This window comes from Corvus hawaiiensis, chromosome 1 (assembly GCF_020740725.1).
Source record: "Corvus hawaiiensis isolate bCorHaw1 chromosome 1, bCorHaw1.pri.cur, whole genome shotgun sequence".
Taxonomy (NCBI): Eukaryota; Metazoa; Chordata; class Aves; order Passeriformes; family Corvidae; genus Corvus; species Corvus hawaiiensis.
This window is the reverse complement of record NC_063213.1, coordinates 36966563-36989196: the sequence shown is the minus strand read 5'-3', so window position 1 is coordinate 36989196 and position 22634 is coordinate 36966563. Positions and strand designations below refer to the sequence as shown.

Below are 22634 nucleotides of genomic sequence, written 5' to 3'. Positions count from 1 at the left end.
AAGAAGGCAGGGAAAGCACAGGAGAAAATAAAGCCTTTAAGTTTGTATATAGTATTTTAATTTTTAATATGCTGGAAATCCCTTCTATTCATAGGGCTTGGATTTATGAAACTATTTCAAAAAAGGAATCAATTATATTTTACCACTAGGTGTCCATCTATGGTTAGATTGAAGCTAGAATTTTTTGCATGGTTGAACAGAAATTGAAAAAATACATTTTTAGTTTGGCTCTGGTTTAGCTACGAGTGTGTGTGTTGAAGTTGCTTGAGTTAATTTTGGTTTTGAAGTTTTCTTGACTCTGTCACAGAGATTTAGATTTGGTTTTTGCAGTCAAACATCCAGTCTGGCCCAAAATTTTGGGTCCCCCTACCCCCAAGCACTAGAGAAATAGTGGTATGAAATATAAAATCATGTTACTATAGATTTTGTAGATTTTTTTTTTAGTAAGTAACACAGTTTCAGCAGAGATTATTGCAGTCCTCTAAAATTCTTAGTTAGTTTCTTGCAAAAAGTAATAAAATTTTCTAAATGCAAAGTGTTCCTCCTCACACTTTTAAAACACTGGTTCTCAGCTTTTTAGGCTGTACTTAGTGGCATCTGTTTAGAAACAACAGTCATAGTGACAGGGACTGTAATCCTTACTATGGAAAGAGGTAAGAAAAGAGAGAAATATATCTTGATAACAATATATCAAAATATTTAGCATAGCCCTAGTTAATTTTCTCAGTTTCAAGGACAGAAAAGTTATATAATAGATGCTCAAGTGTGTCTCTGTCATCTGTTGAAAAACATTTTTGTAAAGAAAGCCTTATTCTCTATAGGATACCAAATTTGTTACCAGAAGCAACCCCTAAAGGGCTAGTATTGGCTGATTTTTAATTTCCTTTTGAAGAAAAATTAAAATTCAGACTCTATGGATTGGGTGAGAAGGGCCTTTTTTTAAAGTGTTCCTTTGGTGCTATTTATTTTCTCATTTCTGATGAAGGCATTTTAATTAGCATGAATGATGTTATTTGCAAGAAACTTGAATTTAATCAACCAAGTCCTTTACTGAAACAGCCTGTTGTGCTGTCAAATCTGTACTCCCAGGTAATAAAACATTTAAAACTCCAGACACATTCCTCGTTGTGATGGGTTGGCTTCAGCTGGCAGCCAAGCTCTCACACTTCTACCTCCACATCAGGGCAGGGCTGGGGGAGGAACAGAGAAAACAGAAGAACAGGAGTGAGAAGACTCATGAATCAAAATAAAGTCAAGGAAATCATTCACCAGTCACTGTTTACAAACAGACTCCAGCTGGGGAATTTAAATTAATTTATTGTCCATTAACATAAACATTTAGTTAGTGATTTGGGCACTGGGAAACAAAGATAACAAGCATTTCAACACTTTGTGAAAACACTTCTTTTCCCCCTTTTCCAGGCTTCACTTCAGACACCTCTCCTCCCCTCTTGTTACTGGTACAAGTTAAGAGAGGGTGATGTATGATGCAGGAGTTAGGGGTCAGTATGTAGCAGTTTCTCTTTGCTGCTCCTTGTTTCTCTATTCTTCTGCTGCATTTACTTGTGTGCTTTGCTCAGGTGTGGGTTCTCCACTGATTGTAGTCCCTTTGGGGTTGTACCTCCTCCAGCATGGAGTGCCTCCTACTGTGACCCTGTTGCTCTTTTGATACCATACACTGGTCCTCTCAGTCTTCGTTTTTTTGCCCTTTCTTGCCCTTATTTTCAGAGAGGTTTGACAAACTTTGGCTGGCTCAGCTTTAGGCTGTGGTGGGTCCATTGCTGGGTCAGCTGTGTTTGACACAGAGCAGCCCCAAACCTCTTTTCACTGAGGCCACTTCTGCAACCCCACCACCACTACCACAACCCTGTTCTTTATACCCAGTGTACTCATAAAGGGATCAGCTTGAAGAGAAATAAGAGATCATTACAAATAAGGATTTTTCCTCCTCAGATTTGTTAACAGGCAACTCAGTAAAATTAAGGCAGTCAGTTGGACTGGATTAGTTACTGCTGGATATTACATATGTAAGGCACAGCTGAAAACCTGTTGGAGGGTAACAAGACCCATATAGAGGATACATGGATTTCAAGTTCCCTTTCTAGGGTTACCCTCTTCTATTTGCAGAGGGTGTACCCTGGAGTGCAGTTTATGAGCTGAACTAAAGCCACAGCTGCAGAAGGAAACAATCCCTGCTGCCTCAGCTGATATTGCTGAAGCTGCAGGGAAGACCTTTGTTGAAGACCCTTGTTGGTGATCAAGGGGACATAGGTCAGAAACCGCTGATACCTCCTGTGGGTTGTCCTTCATGTACAGCTGGTATGTTCTTGTGGCTGCTGTTCTCATGAAGGTTTGGGTATTAGGAGTGTTGCCTTCTCCTGTTGGAAGGAGGTTCGTGTAAGAATGTATTTTTGCCATTTTGCCAGCAAAACTAAGGTTCCAAACTTGATGTATATCAGCTGCACTGTGCCAAGTACTGTGTGAAAGCAATTCTAGATAGTGAGATCAGTGAGAAGGTAAAACTGCTTTGTGCATTTTGTCTTTTAGAGGGTAATGTACACGGGGCAACTGTTCATTGAGTTTGCACTTGACCTTCCCAAACAGGAATTTTGATTGCATATTGCACTCTTAATTGAGACTGTACCTTTCAGGTGCTTGATTGGTCACTCTTGACTACCTTTTTCATGCCCTCCCCCACCCCCCCAAATCTCACATTGTACTCAGGTTCTGATTGCTCTCTCTGATTTGTTAGCAAGTTTAGCACTTCTAATAAATATAGATCTAAATGGGTTAAATTTCAACTTTTGTCTAAGTATGGAAATGGAATGGGGAAAGTTTGAAGAACATTCACATCAGTTGGACTTGATTAAAAAGGTCAGCTCAGTGGACTGTGGGGAGGCTGAGTTTTTTGGCAAATCCTTGGGATCGCAGTAATGGTTTCTGTGGATTATAACTAAGATGGTTTGATACAGGACTGGGTAGTTTATCCTCCTGCCAATACCACTAATAAAATTGGTCTGTAAACATTCTGATTATTTTGCTTGATGTGCTTACTCTAATTAAAAACTAAAATATTGTTTTAATTAAAGTAACGCTTCTCCATTAAAGTACATTCTTGCAGGATTTCATCAAATAACCACACTCTTTATAACTGTCTTCCAGGGTGAGCAAGATATTGGATGCTTGAAGAACCTTTTCCTTCACGAATGAACTTCATTACTGTACTAATGACATCTGACTGAATTTTGGAGATAGCTTTGTGGTAAAAATATTTTCATGTCCTTAAGCTATAAAATCTAGGTGAAAAGAACAAATGTTTATGAAGGAACGTGGAAATGTATATGAAAGGATGAGGAAAAACTACTCAGAAGAATTGTAATGGGAGGATGGAGTGCAATTGCTCCAAGAGTGTTTAGACCCACCTTGGTAATTGTCACTTTTCTGAGAAAGTTTTTCCTCTTGAATTGACACAGAGAACTAATCTGATAGCATTTGAAGTAGATACCAAGTGTTCAGCTTTCCCTATCTTTCCCTGTGTGCATAAATACACTTGTGCTCAGCCAAGCCAGTTTTTACTACAGATTTTTTCCATTTTTAAGTCAAATGACATGATTTCATCAATCATCAAATTACATGATTTGTTTTTGTTTTTGAAGGAGGCCAGACACATTATTGTAAGCAGTAAATAGGCAGGCAGCAGACAGATTCCCCGATGAGTGCTAAAATAATGCCATTTATATTGCATAGGAATGCAGCAGGAAAAAAGATGACATTGAAGTCCTGAGCATACCAATGTGTATGTAATGGTGGACCTCATTCAGTTATTGCAGATCTTAAATTTTTACTTTACCCTTGAAAATTTCACTAGGATTAAGTTGTTCATGGGCATAAGTGTTTGTACAGCTGGAACAAGAGAAATTATAGGTACACTACATTTGAATCCCTTAACCTAACCATAACTCTCCAGCTATTAATAAAAAAAAAGCATGCAAAAAAAATCTAGTCCGTTTTTCAAATGAAAAACCAACTATTATTTTTTTCTCCTGCAAGTAACCAGAGTCTCCCTTTAGTCCTGTGGGATGAGACCATTATGCAGTATTTAACGGTGTGATAAAATAACACTGAATAAAGTCTAGTATGTAGTAGGTTTTGTAATCTGCATTGTTACAGCATGTCTGCTCTGAGCTAAATGGCCAAGTACAATCAGAAGGAATTAAGAACAGAAAACCATGACCTGGAAATGTCACTTCTGATCTGGCTGTCATATCCTACAACCTTTCCACATGGTAGTGGCTTTGCATGTGACGGTCTCATTTTCATTATGTTTTTACTTATACATTGAATGTTTTAAAGTTAAAAGGAAATAAGGCATTTGATTTTCAAAGAAATTGTGTCTGCCTCAGACAAGTAAACAGAATGATGATATGAAAATGTCCCTCAGAACTAAGACAATTCCTGTGCTTTGTTTATTTTTAAAGTACTGCAGGCAAGGAAGTTGGCAGTGAACATGGTCTGGAAAACAGAACTTGGACCTCCAACAGTATTGGTGAATGAACATTTCTTTGACTGTTTTGCTGCCTAAAAACAAAGAAGCAGTTTAGAACTGGAACTGGAGCAGCCTGGAAGTTATAACTGTTTTGGGCAAAAATCCCCAGTGTTTCTTGCAGGAAATAGTTTTTCTGCTGTGTTTTACAAGTGACATGTGCATATGCTTTTTTTAAAGTGGATCCTGTTGTTAGAGCTGAACTTCAGGCTCTCTGCAACAATCTTTAACTTGAGTTCTAAGAGGAATCCTTGTGTTCTGTATGATGATAAATTGTTCAGATCCTTGGTTTATCAAAATTTTTTCAAATAATTTTTCCACCCTCCCTGGAAGTCTGTGTGAGAGAAGAGTAAAAGGTCACAGCAGAAATGTAGTAATGCTCTAGGATCAGAGAGCTGGGAGCTAAAAGGTGGATTTTTAATGCCTTATGATTTATTTACTATCAATTCATTGCCTCTTTGTGCTTATCTCAAGTCTTTGCAATCCCAATACCCTGCTGCAAAGCTTTCCACAACTTAAGCACCCAATGCTTGAGCCTCCATTTTGCTTGCTGTGAATCTGCCAGCATCTAGCTTCAGTTGATATCCTGTCCTTTTGTTTAAGAGCCATTGTCTCCAACTTGTTCATGGCTTTATAAACACCCATCATATCTTTACTTAGCCATCTATTTTTTTCCACTAGTCTGGGTAGTCACTTTATACTTAGATGTCTTTCCATACCTTTTATTTATCTTCTTTAGCCTGCTTTGTACTTGGATGAATCTGCAGAGTTATTGCTGATTTCTGAAATCACTATTACTTTACTTCAGTGGGGACATGGGAATTTGATCATATGAGGGAAAAAAGTGCAGGAAAAGAAACACATGGGCTTGAAGGATCTGAGTTGTCCAGTCAAATGCAAACATTGCTTCTTCTTTATGTGTCTCATGTGACACCCTGCAATAAAGTTACGCTCAAAATCTTCAAAATAAAACATTATGGCACAAGAACAGAAGTAAAAACCAAAGAAAATTAATGTTTAGGTGAGAGTAATATGTGTTATGAAGCAATAAAGGGAAATCAAGAAAAATAGTAAAGTTGTGCAACTGTGCGTGTTTTATTAACCTGATCTCATCTTTATGTAGCAGTCAACTGGAAAGTATTCCAGTTTATAATAGCTCTCAATAAACCCTCTATTCTTATGAACATAGCAAAGTTCACTTTGCCAGATGTTCTAATTTCCTTTCTTTTGTATGAAAACTGGTGATTGCCAGAGGAGGAAAGCATATTTCCGTAGAAGATGGGTGTGTCTTTGAGGATTTTCTTTATGCGTCGTCTAGTTGAAATCCCAGTAATTGTTGCTAAATATCAAAATTGCCACAGCAAGGTTTGACTTCAGCGATGACCTGTGTCAAAAGCCAGGAGTGTAGAGTTCATGCAGATGCATGAAAAACATATAAAGTTTATACTATTTCTTTTCAGTGTTAAAGCTTTTGAGGTTTTACTTTTCGCATTTCCTGGTTTGAAATACTCAGACTTTTCAGTATCTGTAGTAGGAAACAAAATTAATCAGCTGGGAGTAGAGCCTATTTAGAGCTCACTGTGTGTTCTTCTAGACAGTGCATGCGTATTCAGATCAAGACCCTGAAGACATGATGAAGATTTAAGCCACTGGAGTAAAAAATTTAAGATGCAAGGGTGGCATGCTGGGACAGTGGAATTTTTACCATAAGCCTGAGTTTGATCCCTTTAAAAATAATCACACAAAAAATGTATTGTGCTCAAAAACTACCCTCAGCTACAATGAGGTAAGCCTGCCTATTTCTTTCCCTCCATCTCCCCAGTTTGCTTCCATCTATGAAGTACCTTAATGTTCCCAGCAATGCGAAAATAAAACCAAAACAGGTTCCCAAGAGACCAAGCTTTGCTATTGATAATAAGAAAATAAATTATATAGTAGTTTTCTTTCAACCTGGAGAATTATATTGTGCTCTGAGTTTATTAAGGAATAAAGACTGATCTTGCGTTAAATTCTGAAAAGGTATAGTGATGCAGTGATTGGTTAGACTGGAATGGGTTTAGTCCTCAGTTTTGACTGAGCATTTTTGTTACAGTGGGGATTACTGTAACATGCATATATCAAACCAGGAGTCCCGTGGAAAAGAAATACATATGGATGGATTCTTGGTAGATGTTTCAGAGATGTTTATTTCTCCAGCCGCATGGCTGGGGCTCTGCCGAGGAACTGAGGCAATCACGGGACCCGAGGGTCCTTCCCCAGGCAGGGGAACACAAACCAACCAATGGGGAATGAGGCTGACCAGGGGCAGGGAAACCTTGTGTCTCCCCTCAGGGCCCCTCTCCCAGGTCTACACGGCGGGGGAGGAGACCCCAACACATTTTAATAGTTTTTCTTCATAAGAAAATCTCAACTTTATTAAGACATGGTATTATTTCACTTCTTGCTGGCTTCTGCAATGCAGGTGTAAAGCTCCCTGAAAGGATATTCATGTGATGGCTCCAGGCTTCTTAACGTAAGAGACTGTCTGACTTTTTTTTTTTTTTGCTTGACACAGGTGGCTACCTAAGGCATCAACCTCTTGGCATGATAGCTTGTCTGTGTTAGGAAGGGTAGGAATCAATTTTTCCAGCAGCTGCTGCTGCTCCTCTGACCCTGCTCCTTAGCTTCACTAACCCCTGCCTAGTTTCTTGTTCTTTTATTCTCCACATCCATTCCATCCTTTTATTTAAAACTGGCATCCTTGACACGGGATGCCAACCTGTGTACAAACAGACATAGGTACCCTTGTTGCTTCCAAGGAGGCCGGGGGTAGACAACCCGGTGTGCCACGACCTTCCAATAGAGAGACAGGAGCCTTGTATAGCAGTTCCCCAGAGGTAGCCTTCATTGTCCAGCAATCCCTGTGAAGGGGTGGCCAGGGACAAGGCTCCCTGCATCAGGGCTAGGGGGCAGAGGTTATATGGGGTAGGCAGGGGGTGGGGTAGAAACCAACTAGCCAACGGGGTACTGGGTATTACCATATAGAAACAAGGCATGCTGGGGGTGGTTCACTTTCTCCACAAGACCCAGAGGAAGGTTGCTTATCTCTGGGGAAGATCGTCTTGCCCTCAGGCCTCTCTTCTCCAAGGGAGAGCAGAGGGCTCTTGTGTCAAGGGTTCCCAGCCCTCTACATGCCCTGTAACAAGCAGCATTTTGTATTAGCTTTATTTGGCAGGATAAATGAATCTGGTGTTACCAACTAATGGGGTTAGATCATCCCACAGCAATGCCAGCTAGCCAGTTTTCTACATGTAGATACTTGTATTCCTCAGTGTTGTCTGTTTTCTTTGACAGCATGTGTTCGCTTCTGGAACTACCATGGAGCCATGAGATGTCACTGCAGGGTTGTAAACTGAGCCAAAGATATTTGTAAGAAGTTTAAAAAGTCAGGTTTTTAAATGTGTTTTTATGAAGAATTCTCACCTTCCTAGGGTGTGAGGATTTTTTATCTGTACAGGGTTAAATACACTACCTGTGTACTGTCATCATGTGAATGTGCTACAGGATCAGGATGATCCAGAAACTTTTTCAGGTATTCTGAAAGTAGGTTTAGTCTGACTGTTGGATCAGGGAAACATTCAGCAGTGTCCATCTCATACTCTGACCAATGGGATCCCTAACCCCCAAATTCAGGAGAGACTAGCAAAACATTACAGTATTTGATGCCTGAAATCAGTTTTTCAATAAAAGGTACAACAAAATAGAATTAAAGCCACTACATCCCTGAAAGCATCCCAAACAGTGCAATTGCCCCATTAGTTGGTGTGATGCAGTCCATACTGTGTAGAGTGCCTTGTAATTGGAGCAGGGATAGATTTGCAGGAATCGTCACTCATGTTATCTCTGTTCCAGCATTAGCCTTGCTTATGGTGGCATTATTAGCTCATCCTTCTTTTAGCTTTTACACCTTTCTCAGTTACTGTATTCAGAAGGGATGGACTTTCCTACTAAATTTCTCTTTCACTGGAAATAAAGCAAAAGATCTCTCTTGTATCTTGAAGCAGTGTGACCTGCAGAGTCACTCTTGCAATAGCTGGTCATTGCCAGTGCTGGACAGTCTAAAGTTCAATAGCTTTCCCTTTTCCTTCTAAGGGAAGAGGGAGAGGTTGGAATGAAAGAGGTTGGAGATGAAAGCCCCATCTGTACACCAGATCCTTATCTACTCTAACCTGTGCTATTGAAGTTGTTGGTACTTTGCTATTTGTATCCCAAGGGATATGTTGAATAGGAAATAAATTGGAAAAAAAAGCAAAGTTGCTGCCTGTCTTTTCTGAGACAGCTGATTGCTATAAAACAGAACAAAAAGCGTGGGGGTTTTTGAGACTGTATGATACATAGAAGATGTTTCCTGGGGAAACAAAAAAAAAAAGGATGACACAGCTGTAGGTTAAAGCAAATTGAAGATAAAATGAAATACTGAAGAGAAAAAGTCAGGGTGCAGGAAGGGAATCAGGAAAGCCAAGGCTCACCTGGGGCTGAACCTGGCTAGAGAAATAAAAAATAACAAACAGGTTTTCTTCAGGTACTTAGGACAACAAAGGAAGAGAAAAAAACTGTACCCTCCCTGATCGGTGGGAAACGGGGGACCTGTCTGCGACTGACATGTACAAGACTGAGATACTCAACAACAATTTTTTGCTTTGGTCTTCACCAGCAAGTGCTCCAGTCATGTTGCCCAGTTCAGAGTCCAAAGGCAGGGACTGGGAAAATGCCCATTTAATACCCATTTAGAGAAGATCAGGTTCAAGACCACCTAAGGGACCTGAATGTGCACAAGTTCCACCTTTTCCAGGTGTGCTTGCCTTCTGTCCCTACCTTCCCAGGTGCCCTTGCACAATAGGTGTGAGGCTCTGCAAGTGGAAGCAAACAATTACAAAGACGATGATTCATCTTGCATGGGGGTGTCACTGAGGTTAAGTTGCTCTACTCCCTGCATCAAAACTACTTCCATAAAGAAAAGAATATAAGTGAGACTCCCTTCTGAAGGGAACAGAAAACCCAGTATCTCTGATATGGGCAAATGAACTTTCAGCATTTTCTTTCCCATTTAAGTTTGAAACATCTCAAACATTTCTGCAGCATGAAGAAGCATTTTTCTTACCTACAATGACTCCAGATAAATTTGGTAACGTAGTGGTTGCTGTCTCCCTTTCATTGAAGGGAACTTTACTGTCTGTTGAGGCCAGTGTCTCTGGGTGGTGCTTCGACCCACTTCTCAATTTTCAGACAATCCCAGGAGCTCTGCTTGCAGTGTTTGGAAGTAATTAGCATGTTTTAAAAAAGGGACTGAACTGCAGTTAAATTATCTGTATGTCAGCATGTTGTGCAGGACGGCATGCAAGATTCAACTTCTTTTTAGCTTTCCTGACATCAGATGACATAAAAGCATTTGTTTAGAAGCCCTTTTACATCTGAACGGAACCTACAACCTTCCACAGCAAAATTAGAATGTAGAAACATAATGGCTCATGCAAGAATTCTAATCAGTAAATAATTAGAGGCATATGGTAGTCTTGAACTGAAACATTGTCCAGGAAATGTTAGTAGTGCTCAGGGAGAAAACATTGATACTATACTTGTTTTCTTTTTGTATGGTCCTAGAAAAACAGAGGATTCTTTTTGTAGATGATGCTGTAGAGGCCAAATTCTATGAATATTATTAATTGAATATTATCTCAAAATACATTTTCTACATAGGCTATTCAGTGTGCATGAAGTAGATTTCAGTGTGCTTTGTCAATATAAAAAAATGTGGTGAAGGAGTTTATGTGCACAATTCTTGCTGGATTGGAACATCAGGGACAAGGCTTTGAAGGAAGAGAATGCAACACTTTCAGCAGTAGTCTGGAGACACTCAAGTGATATTCTTTCATCTGCCTAGATAGTCCTATGTAATAATGACTAATCATGTATGACAAAACCTCATTTTGGAGCTCATTTCAGTGTTTAAAAGCTTGGTATTTTAGTATTAAAAAAAAAAAAATCAGAGAAAAAATTTTTTTTAGAAAATGCAGCACTTGAGAGATGCCAAATTGTATTCAAATTAATTTACCTTAAGGGAAAAATTGAAATTTTTGGCTTATTTTGGTTCAGTATAAAGCTACATTTTAAAGTTTCTTAGCTCCTCACAAAACTGTTTTGCAAGATCTGCTATAGTGGGATACCATTTCTGAGGATTATTGATGAATGCTTGCATATGCATTGACTTACATTTTATCTAGTGCATTGTGACTTTAGTGCATGGTGAGTGTCACAAAATGTGTTGTCTAAGCTACCTGCATAGGCACACAGACACCTGAGAAAGTGTCAGATTTCCACATGTACTTTCCAGAATTTATTCTGGATTCTTCTCACGATGTGGCAATATATAAAACATGCTGTTTAATTTTCACTGGTTTCACAACAACTGCAGTTGTAAACTTGATTGCCACAAAGTTACTCAGCTCTAATTCGCCTGCATACAATCATTTACATAATTCTTCCACACATTCAAATCCAAATACAGTATCATTCAGTCAAACAAATATTCTTCATGTCAATGAATAAGAAAAGAGCCTTTGGATAAACAAAATGTATTCCAAATGATTCAAAGTAAAACATGCACCTAGTAATAATATTAGGATGCTTCAGAAATGTGTATGTCTCTTTGTTTTGTTCATATTACAAAGATGTTTCATTTGACAAGACGAGGCTTGAACTAATTATGGGCGATACTGTAGTCTTGTGCAGATATTCACAAGCAGAAGTCTTGATTCTTCCTAGCCTCATATTTTCCTGACACCAAAAGTGATAGATTCTGGTAAAAATGCATGACTTTCAGCACTTGAAATGAGAGGATAATTAGGTGGGGTTTTTTAAGCAAGTACGTTAGCAGAAGTTTTACTTCTATTGACTATTGCAAGGTAAGATTTTTCTAACATTAAGTTTTTATAAAGCAAGAATTTGCGTCTTGCCACCACCAGTGAGCTCATATTCTCAGTCTTATCTCAAAGGTATGTCTAGCATATGTTAGTGAATAATTGATGGTTTAAAATTTGTGTCCTCAGTTTTAAATTCCCCAGTTTGTGGTAGTTCAACATGAGGTGACTTACACTATTTTTATTCTAAACCAAGACTTTTTATAAAATTAATTTGTTCCAGATGAGTTTGAGTACTCCTGTGGACAGGATGATTTCCCACTCAATATTCCTGGAAGTAGGAGAGTCACATCTGCTGGTTTTCTTAAGAACTTTTGGCTTTGAGAAGCTGCTTTCATGAATGAAATGTTTGTGTTTAGTTCACTTAATATCCTTTACTGAATGAGTCAGTGAAGCATATGTGGGTAAGGTTTAGCCTTTATGCTGTTGACATTTGTCTACTTTCCAGTCAAAGGGACTGGCAAGGATATGAAAAATTACTTATATCATCCTCCAGGTTTAGCTGGCCCATTTTACAAGGTCTGTCAAATGGTTTTGGTTTCCTGCTTCAATGCTTTTTATTGATCACTTTTATACTGTTTTCTTCATGTAAACAAACTTGATCTGTGGCACTGCCATGATATTTCTTTGATACTGACATGATGCTACAGCAAAGTAAGTCTGAAGCCAGGACAGATAGGAAAGAGAGAGAGGAACAATAACAAATGCATCTCTAGTTCCGTAAGAACTTTCTGATGTGGGAAAACTGCTCCTCCGTATGAAGGATCTCTTTTGGCTTCCTTTACTCCTTCTTAACAAATCCATTAGTAAAATACATATATACAGGTTATTGATTACAGTACCAAGTTGTCATATGAGGTCCCCTTCTGCTCTTCTTTTATTGAGGCCAAAGAACAGAGTGTTTAAGAGTTTGAAAGTGAACTAGTTCTGGGTCAAAATGAGTCATTGCTAGGTAAGAACTCATTTAACAAGTAGACTTACTTGTTAGACTCTTCAGTTTCACAGCTCCATTTACCAGGTTTGGTTTTAAAAATTCTTTCCCCCATATGCGATGAAAGGTGAAACGTAACCTTCACCTTGACTTCTTTTTTGAGGAAACTAAACCAGAAGTAAAGTCTAAAGCCATAGTAATGTGCATAGTTATGTTCATGTTTTAATGACAACATGGGATAGTCTAGTTGAATTCATACACATAGAGGAAGATTTAATTAATTTCAACAGAGTATAGCAGTTTAGATTAGGGTGTAATTAGTAAACAGCTAATTACAGAATGTGCAAAGTGAAGAAGTGAAAGCTTTTCAGGCTCTCAGAATAGCTAGCTGTGGTCTTCGGTAGATGTTGTAAGTATTCCAGTTAGATTTAATTTTCAACTAATGAGGTTTTCAGCTGTTTCTTTTATTTTATTCTGTGTTAGAAAATAGCTTTTTGAGGAAAAAACCCCTGACTTTTCACTGAAGATTTCCTGAAAGCAAAGTATTGGGAGTTGGTGCAGGCAACAGAGCAGTGTCAGAAAATTTGTTGCCTGAGTCCTATGGAATTTTTACTTCTGACACCTGGCAGGCAGCAAGGACAGCTCTGCTTGTCTTGCTACCATGCATTATGGAGTTGCAGGCTGGTCATGCTGAGCTAAGGGAAGGTATGTAAAACAGAGAACGTTTTTTAAAGAATGCTGAGAACTTCAGAAGGAATTGTCCTGATCCTGAGGGAATATACATATGTACTTGATACATTCAAGTATACATTTCACTTCAAGAGAGGCTAAAAGGGTATGGTGACTTCAGATACAGAGATGTCATAAATAATTGGGCTCTCTGACAGAAGATTGGTTTTTGAGGGATCTTCTGGACTGAAGAGGGAAACTACAATTTTTTTTATTAATTTCATGATAGGTTAAGAACTGTTTGTGGCTGCGAGGATACCAGGGTCCATTTATAATTTTTTTTAAATGTGTACTTATAGCTATTTGTGCTGTATAAGCCATCAGGAAGATGATAGAAGTGTGAATAGTAATGAATGTTTACTTACAGGATCATAACATGCTAATTATTAAGCTTTACTCAGAAATGGAAAACAGCCAATAAGCTTATAAAAGGTGCACCAAATACTGAAATGGAAAATCATTATGTCTCTTCATTCTTTAAAATGAAGTCAGCAAGTAAACATCCATCCATCCCATTTGCTCACAGGCGGGCAGACACTGATTTTAACAGTAAATGAAACTGATTTTTACTGTCAGTCAGTTTTTCCTTGTAAGACTGGGTGTATACTCCTCATGGGCTGGTTGTGCGCTTGTATGTACTTAGGTCTGACTGTGGGGGTGTTCCTATCCTGGTGGCCACGCCCTTTCCAGCTGTGTCTGCAGGCCGTCTAAACAAAACCACTCCTTAAAACATATTGAACCTCATGTTGATCACACTGACTTCGTAAGTCAGGTAAGTCATCCAGGGTCTCCTTGCTTGAATCAGTGCCTGGCCCTGTGATTACACCTGGAATCACTAGGAAACTCCTTTTTTCTCTGGGAAACCTGCAATGAGTAAAGCAGCAACTTTCTTCCTGAGACATTTCAGTGCTAACAAAAAGATAATGTAATTGTAGGAAAAAATAAGTGCCTGTAGAGAAGAGATAACTAACAAAAATATTCCTTCCTTTGTGTAAAGAGCTGACACCTAGAAAGTATTTTGCATTATTTTTACAGCAACATTTATCTCTCTTTTGGTACTCTGATTCTCAGTGTTTGAATTTCAATACATGGATGTATGAGTAGAGTGGTAAGGTGGGAGGGTGGGGATGGACTTCTTCTGTTTTACTGTTTGATGAAACCATAAAATTCCACAGTTGAAAACCAGGCTTTAACTTTGCTTTAGTGAGAGAAAAGGGGATGGTGGAGGAAAGGAATAACCAACTGGGGCATGTAAGCTGAAGCTTTGTGTCTGCTGTATTCCAGGACATGAGCTTATATCAGAAGGAATGAAATCAGCCTGTAGAAGCTGAAGTAATCTAACTGGGGTTCTTCAGTAGGCAGGAGAAAACTATGTGGTCACATTTATTTGCACTGGTAGAGATGGGATTTTAAGTTGTAACAAGAAAGATTGCATTCCTTCTGTTAGTATATACCAACACGAGAAGGAAAATATCCCCAAATCAGGTGTGCAGGGAGATCCTGTATGCAAGATGGTTATAAATCATAGGTGAAAAAGAGATGTTGCTTCAAGATCTCTGAGCTTTTGACAGTGTGCTTAAGAAGTATATTATCATTTGAGAATGCATTTTGCTCTGGCAGCAAAAATCTACAGAATTACTTTTTAACCTACCTGAAACACTGAAGCAGCTGAAGATAAGATTGGGACATTAATTGGTTAAAAAAAGAAAAGCAGTGGCAAGTAGTTTTTGTCAAGCATTTAAAGGATTCAGGAGTACTGTTGATCTTTTTCTTCCTTTGAGATGTATATTCATATAGGTGTATCTCTGGGAACAGCCAGCATAAGTAAAAATGCTGGCAGTAAAATCAGCTTTAAAATATGTATTATTTTATACTGTTTTCTAAGGACTTCTAATAATTTTCATACTGTTGTCTCCTAAAATAGAATTAAAGTGGAAAGATGTCTTAGATTTTTGAGAATTGCTGCTTTAGCATCTTGCTTAATTATGCTTATATATATATATTTATATAAACAACTACAGATAGTAAGTACCTTATGCTAAGATCTTGTATATACTATTTTATGTTCAAATAAATTTTAGAATTAAGATATTGCTAGTGTAATGCTCTGTAGCACTGCATGTTTCTGAGTGAGTTTATTTAGGCTTTGGTAGTATCTAAGAGCTGCATGACATGAATTTTCCATTAAATTTCTTCTCATTTTGGGTTAGTAAATAATGAAGAATACACATAGAAGGCCTAAAGTACCTCTGTCTATGCAGCTTGTAGTGCATGATTGGAATTTTGTATGTGAAGGCAAAATAAATAGTACAAGTAGGAAAATTAGTCTGCACATATTTCTAAATTGCAGTGTTTCTGTGTATTTGAAGAAGCTGCCTGATGTCAGTAGGGACTAATTAAGGGAAAATCAAAGCAAGTGGTAAATAGGTTCTCATCTACACTCATTGTTTAGGAAGAGTGGGAGAGATTTTTCAGGTCTCGGGTATCTGACCCGATGAGCAGGGAACATTCTTAGGGAATATTCTTGAGTCATGGGGCAGAAAGAAGCTAAAGGAGGCAAACGGAGACCACAGTTGTTAGGAGGCATGGAAATAGTTGCATAGCTAAACAGTCACAGATTATTTTTTATATTATAACAGTAAGAGCTAGATTTTGGTATGAAATCTGAATATTTACATAATTGAGGAAAGTCTAGACCCCTGCTAAAACACCAGCTGTATTTTATTCATCTGACTGTGGGCAGCTTGGAAGCTTGCTGCTATTGGCCTTGAGTTTTTCACATACTCAGTCATGGAAATTTCTAGAGTGAAACACTGATTAGAGGCTTTGGAAATACTGGCAGCAATCTACTTATCTTCCTTTGAATATGTACATGTCTAGCTGGGTCTATAGATCTGTGAGCAATTTATTAAAACAAGAGAGTTCAAGATGTTAATGCTGCTCTGGCATAATAACTGTGCTATCAAAGCAGAAACTGTGTAACACTGTAATGAAAATTAGTAATCATTATTATTTTTGGGGAGTACCATTAAAATACTTGTCTCTCAGTATAAAGTTTTAGCTTATTAACATCTAAAAAAGAGGCTCATATAATGAGGTATAAGAGTGAAAATAGATAACAAGATTAAGTCTCTGTCAAAGTGATCAAGGGGAACTCTTAAGAGATTCATTAACTCTCAGGAATATATGCAGAAAAATTAATTAAATCCAAGACAAAATTTAATTGTGAAGATGGCATGTAAAATGGTTGCAAAACAGTTTCCTTTATGTTAGTAATGCTTATTAAAGAAAATTGTTATGTGCAGAGGCATGAAGGAGGTTTCCTCAGTGCACCAACTCCAGCATTGCTTTCTGTCCTTGTTGAGGACTACATAATACCTGGAACCTCTTTGGTTGCGTAGGGACCTCAGTTGCGTCTGGAATTTCTGTGTTACTGCAGTTCTAATAAAAGTGAAAAGTACCTGTGTCTGATAAATGTCTTCAAATATAGAAAATGTGGTGCTTTTTTCCCCCAAAGAACTCTTCGAGAGCTTCAGTGCAGCTTGGTGTGGTGATACTTGGAAATGAAATTTTGCTGTTGCCTGAGGTTAGAACATAGATTCAATCAGATAATTTCTATTCACTGCCTTTTGTTACTTACAAGACCTAGGGTAATATTACATGGTGTTACCCTAAGAATCTGGAACTGAACCCTGTGCTATAATGTTAGACCAGCTGTAGCCTTTCTACTAAGTTGTCTTTGCCGATCCAAGATACAGAATAAACAGTGTAATGAGTTGTTAAAGGCAGCATCAAGGGTACTTGTGTCCTACAATAGAAAGTTATTCAAAACTGCTTTGTTCACACTTGTTTAGTGTGCTTAAGCTCAATATGCCTTAATTTCATACTTTCTGAGAGATTTTCATTCTCATTATCCACAGCATTGAGTTTTGGCTTTTGGGAAATTTTTATACTTTATTCCATTTTTCTATGACAAGTGTCTTTATTACTGGCCCACTGGCATATTTCATTTGTAAATGAATGCTTGTTCTTATCCATGTGTATCACATATAGATACCACCACCAAACTTTTCTTTTAAATCGATGTGTGGGTGGGAAATTTCAAGGCTAGAAGGGAATCTTAAAAGCATAACTCCCAATAATCTTACACTGTGAATAGCTTGCTTTTAGCTGAATTTTAGATCATGGTAAATATAGCTGTGTGAATCAGAATAAAGCATGATTGTGAGAGCAAAGCATTGTATAGTTCCTTTTGGTTATATCCTGTACATCAGTGTCAAACTCTAACAGCTCTGCGTTCAAAGCCTGTATGTTAAAAACTGAGGGCAAAAAATGAATTTAAAGTGCTGGTTTAAATTGCATACAGCTAGAAAGCCTCCATGTTGTTAATAAAATGCACTTACCCAGTTCCCCCACAATTAAAAACCTCTTTTTTAGGGAATTATTCTCTGTATTTCTTATATATTTGGTTTTGATTTTTTTTCCCTAGGAAGGTTTTCAGAATGGTTGCCTGGAAACCACTTCTTCTTCTTCTCTACATTTTCACCTTCTCTACAGAGGCACAGGAGACTGGTAATACACTAAAGAAATGACGCTTCAAGTTGATAGCGAAATTGGTTTTTTACATTTATACCCAATGTGAGAGAGAGATGAAGAATTGATGACATTTTTTTCTAACTAGGAATTATAATTAGGGATAATACAGTATGTTTTTATGAAACTTATATTTATAACTACAATAGGAGAGTTTTCCTAAAAAAATGCAAAATTTAATGCAGCAGCTCATTAAATTTGGGTTTGTTCATGCATTCTGAGGTTTCATATGTGCAAAAGCAACGTAAAGCTCTTAAAATTGTAAGACTGCCAAAAGCAAGGTAAGTTACAGTATTTAGCAGTTCCATTTTGGTAGTCAGGTCTTTTGGAAGATCTGTTTAAGAAGTGTTCTGCCCAGTTGCAGGGTATTTTCTGCATGACTGTTGATTTGAGGAAATAATAACTGTTCCATCCATGCTCTGCTAGCTTCTGGAATTTGTGGAAACACATATGTTTAATACTTATAACAGAGAAATATGCTTAGTATTGTTTAAGTTGGAACTGATTTTTTTTCCCCTCAGAAAATAAATATTAATTAGTAATCTATGCATGCAGAATGGAGCTCAAAGGGCATGACTAAATTTTCCTTTGCTCTCTTGAGAGCAGGCCAACACATTCCTATGGTTGTGTTTCACATACAGAAATGTTTAATATGCATTTACTACAGATAAGTTCTGAGCAGACTGTGAATGAAAATTGTGTTGTAGATTTCAGCATCTCTCATTTTCCTGTGAATGGTGTTGCAGAAAGATGTATCTTCTGATCCTCTGTATGATAAACAGGGGAAAAGAAGGAACTAGTGGGTGATGACAATTTAGCAGGATAGATGGAAGGGATTTTCTGGAACAGGCCAATAGGTCTTGGATTCTGAAAAGCAATTAGGATTTAAAATTGCTTTTCTATTAGATTACACAACTTTTAGGGGAAAAGTTGCAACATATTCCTTCAGTCTGCAGGAAAGCTTCCATGACAGACATAGTTTTCCTGGTAGATGGATCCTGGAGTACAGGGACAAAGAACTTCAACATCATGCACAATGATCAATGGCAAGACAAAATCTCTGGGTTTTGTGATTCAGCACAACAATGTGACATACACTGAATTCCTGTTGAACACTTGTTATAACAAGAATGACTCCTTACAGAAGATAGAAGAAATTACATTACAAAGAAGGAGGCACCAAAACAGGGCAGAGACTCCAGTTTATACTAGAGAATCACTTAGTAGCAAAAGAGGCTTGTCCAGAGCCTTTTTCAGTGAGTACTCTGCTGACAGGGTACAGGATGTAGCAATGGCTTTGAGGAACAATGGGATCCATGTCTTTGAAGCTGACATAGGGATGATAAAATCCCCTTTGAGAGCTGTTTTTAATAGCTGATGACACAGGGAGAGTTCACAGTGGAAACCTTGGTGCACTGAAAATCATCAAAAAGAATGTCAATCGGGTCTGTTAATCCAAACATCTCCCTGGTCAGGGTAAGGAACAAACTTTTTGTTGAGTGTATAATGACAAATATCCACATGGCTTTCTGCAGTCGCTGATAAAAGTACCTGAGCTGGCTGGACTGCAGTGCAATTGTTTTACTAGAGAATACTGCCCATGTTACTCAGTTTGTGACTCACAATTTGTACTTTGCTTCAGTCAAGAGCCACTACAGTCTTTGCTATGGTAAATAGCTTCTGAGGTAAGACAATGCTTCACATCAAGCCTTCATATGCATAGTTCCTCAGTGTCTGAAAGGAACCACAGCAGATACTCCATCAGGTATCTTAATAAAAAGAGGGAAACAGACAATTCAGTGATATTTTAAAAAGAACCTCCTAGAAACATAACTTTGCCATCTCCAGCTGACCATTCTGCTTCAGTGGGACTGTCAGCACCCACTGTCTGTCAACAAGACTGAAGAGTCACAGAGGCACTATGCAGAGGGGGGGTGTAAGGAAATCCATCCTTGGATATGTGGGAGGTATTGGCAAGATGTGAACAGCAATTCTGAAGTAATTCTGAAGTGCTACCCAAAAGCTTTTCCTAGATGAGAAACAGAAAGTGCTATCCCTTACTATATCTTTTGGATGCCAACAGTGGCTTGAATGCCACACAGCCTGAGAGGCTGCCAACCCCAAAGAAAATAAACATTCAGTAATGCTTTTAGTTAGCATAGCAACTTTTATCAGATGTCACGTGCTGGTTTTGGGTCTGTTTTTTCTGACTTGATGCTGCATTATCAGTTGCCTTATCATGGGGGAATAGCGACGTACAGAGCATACACAGTTGCTCTTTAACATTGTGTATTCATGCCAGCTATGCATTTAGGTAATACTGTAGATGTGGTTCTTAAGTTGCAAAAAGAAAAATGGAGTGCATGACAAATCAAAAAGCTGATATCTTCTGACTGTGGTGTAAGTGTGTGGCATTGATTGGGGATGGCAGGAAGAGACGGTTCTGGAGCATTTCTTCTCTCTGTGCTTATCCTTATAGGGACTGTGACTGTCCTTTAAAGCTCCTTGTTGTCTTCCTGGTGTTTTCACCATAGAGGTGGTATTTTACATGTGTTGGATACATGCTCTTTCTTCTGCCATAAAACTGATCCAATGCAGTTCACCAGGGTTCATTCCCTTTGTGATCAGAAACCTTCTGAGAGAAAGGAACACCAGGATGACCACACTGCTTTTTGTAACAACCGCTGAGCCTCTCATGCATCCTAGGCTAGTGAGATCTTGAACACCCCAAAACTGGCTGGTGTTTGCCAGGGTGTTGGGGGCCAAAATGAAGAGCTGAGCCTTTCTTCCCTGAGACAGAAGCAATTCCGTGTGAATTATATCCGCTCAGGTAATTTGCAGGGAGAACAGCTGGGCCTGATTCAGTATGAGCTCTGCACTCCCACCCACTCTTTTTCCCATCAAGAGCTGAGCAGAGTCCCAGATGAAAAAGCATTCCTCGGCTTCTGCAAGCAGAGAGAGAGGGCTGCTGTGGAAGTGGAGTGCACTGCCATGGAGCAGCGTGACCATGGCTGATGCAGTAGCACCTCCTGGTGTTTTATGGCAGGGAACAGGGAGATGTAGTGGGAGATACAGCAGTGACCTTTATATATATACCTACAGGCACACTTGTTTAGAGAGAGAGAAGTCAAGGAAAGCATATTTGTTTTCATCTCAGTGATGCATATATTTATTACTAAGCTCTGCATAAATTTGTCTCATAAAATGAATATCAATTTTCTGCGAAGCCTGTTTTATCTTGTCCTGTCATCTTTTTTTATATATACACTGACCTTCTTTCCTGTAATAAATCTATTATTTCCCTTTACTCCAGTAACCTTCTCTTAAACTGCCAGATTTTTCAATTTAAAAAATTTCATTTCAGGGACAGCATGTTGACAGGAGAAAAAAGGTACCTTTACAGCAGTAAGATAGGGCAGTTTAACAATGTGGATGTTTGTAGGAGAACAGGTGGTGAGAAAGAGTTTGGCAACACAGAGGTGTTTGCTCCTGCAAATAAATAGAGATTAACAACAGGGTATAGAATACCTACCAGTAAATGTTTTGCACATTCTCATGCACAACATAGTAGCACAAAAAGTGAACTATTTACTGCTGTTCTGTTATTATTGCTGGTACACTGAGGACTTGACAGAGAACATTTTAAGAGCTGAACAGTGTGGATGACCAACTGTCAGGGCAAAATTTCTGAGTTCATGCTTACCCTTCACACTGCCTCCAAACTATGTGACTTAAAAGACCCAGGTCTTAGAAGAATCTCATTGTGAACACATACTTTCTGTATGCTCTACAAGAACACATACTGGAAGAAACATCCATTAGATTTTGTGTTCACGTGTGTGTAGACATGCATGCATATAAGGATATATTTAACTGATTGCTTTTTGTGAGCTAAAAAGATAAGTGGCATAGATTTTTGATGTTGCTCTGAGGTCTGAATGTCAGATTTTTTTAGCCATATAATCTCATTCAATGTGACCTTTTACATTCAAAGATTTTCATGCTGCTTTCCAGCAGATCATACCCTCTAGGGGGCAGTTTGTACCACAAGTGAAAATATTAAACCATAATGATGGTCCCTCTGAGATGAAATTATTTCTAGAAGTTTTTGACTAAAGAACTGAACACATTTATCTCTTCCGTGAGAGAAAGAAAACTCAGGAAACTTATGTGGAATAATGGGAACAAGCCCAAACTAGCAAACACAGAAAACAATCTTGTGATTGCTAAGTGTTTCAGAGTCAATGAGTGAAAAGAGAATAAAATTAGGTAGAGTGCTGTTTTACAGCTAAAATTGCACGCCTCTGACTTCCTTGCAGAGGTACAATAACGAGTAATAATGCATCTAGGATCACAGAATAAAATTCAAAGTGAGAAATGAATAATCAAGGTAGAGAAGAAACAAACATGTTTAATGAGGGCGAGATGATTGGGGAGGGAGAAGGAATTAACCACATCACACTATTTGTTATTGTTACAAGGAGCGATGCAAGCACTTCCATCACTGAGGTAGCCATCACCTTACAACAGCTGTTTTTCACAATGGTTATGACATTTCATGTAGGCAGTGCTGCCTCTTTCTCATGTTTGTTTCTTTGGCCTGTTGTTCTGCATTTATATGTATCACCTGGTCTTGTGACAAAGTGACAAAGTCAGTCATCAGGGTTCCCTTTGCAATTGGAATTTGTGTTGTACATTCTCAGTTGGCAGCAAAGCCTATGGAGACATTTTCAAGATTAGGCCCTTTGAGGATACTGGGCAGCTGGAGAACAGACATGTTTTGCAGTTTGGGTATGTGCAGATGTCGAGTAATTTAGTTCTTAGTATTTGCAAGTTCACATGGCCACACTGAAACCTGTGGGCTGAGGTATTTTATGTTTAC

At 38.4% G+C, this 22634-nt stretch overlaps 1 protein-coding gene across 1 annotated transcript in view; it reads left to right on the top strand.

Annotated features, from left to right (window-relative positions):
• LOC125334382 (collagen alpha-4(VI) chain-like) overlaps nucleotides 1-22634 on the top strand; it is a 69612-nt gene that overhangs the window by 8466 nt on the left and 38512 nt on the right. The window contains exon 2 of the mRNA XM_048321193.1: nucleotides 22456-22560. Coding sequence (XP_048177150.1) covers nucleotides 22456-22560 — 105 coding nt within the window. The remainder of the gene's footprint in view (nucleotides 1-22455; nucleotides 22561-22634) is intronic.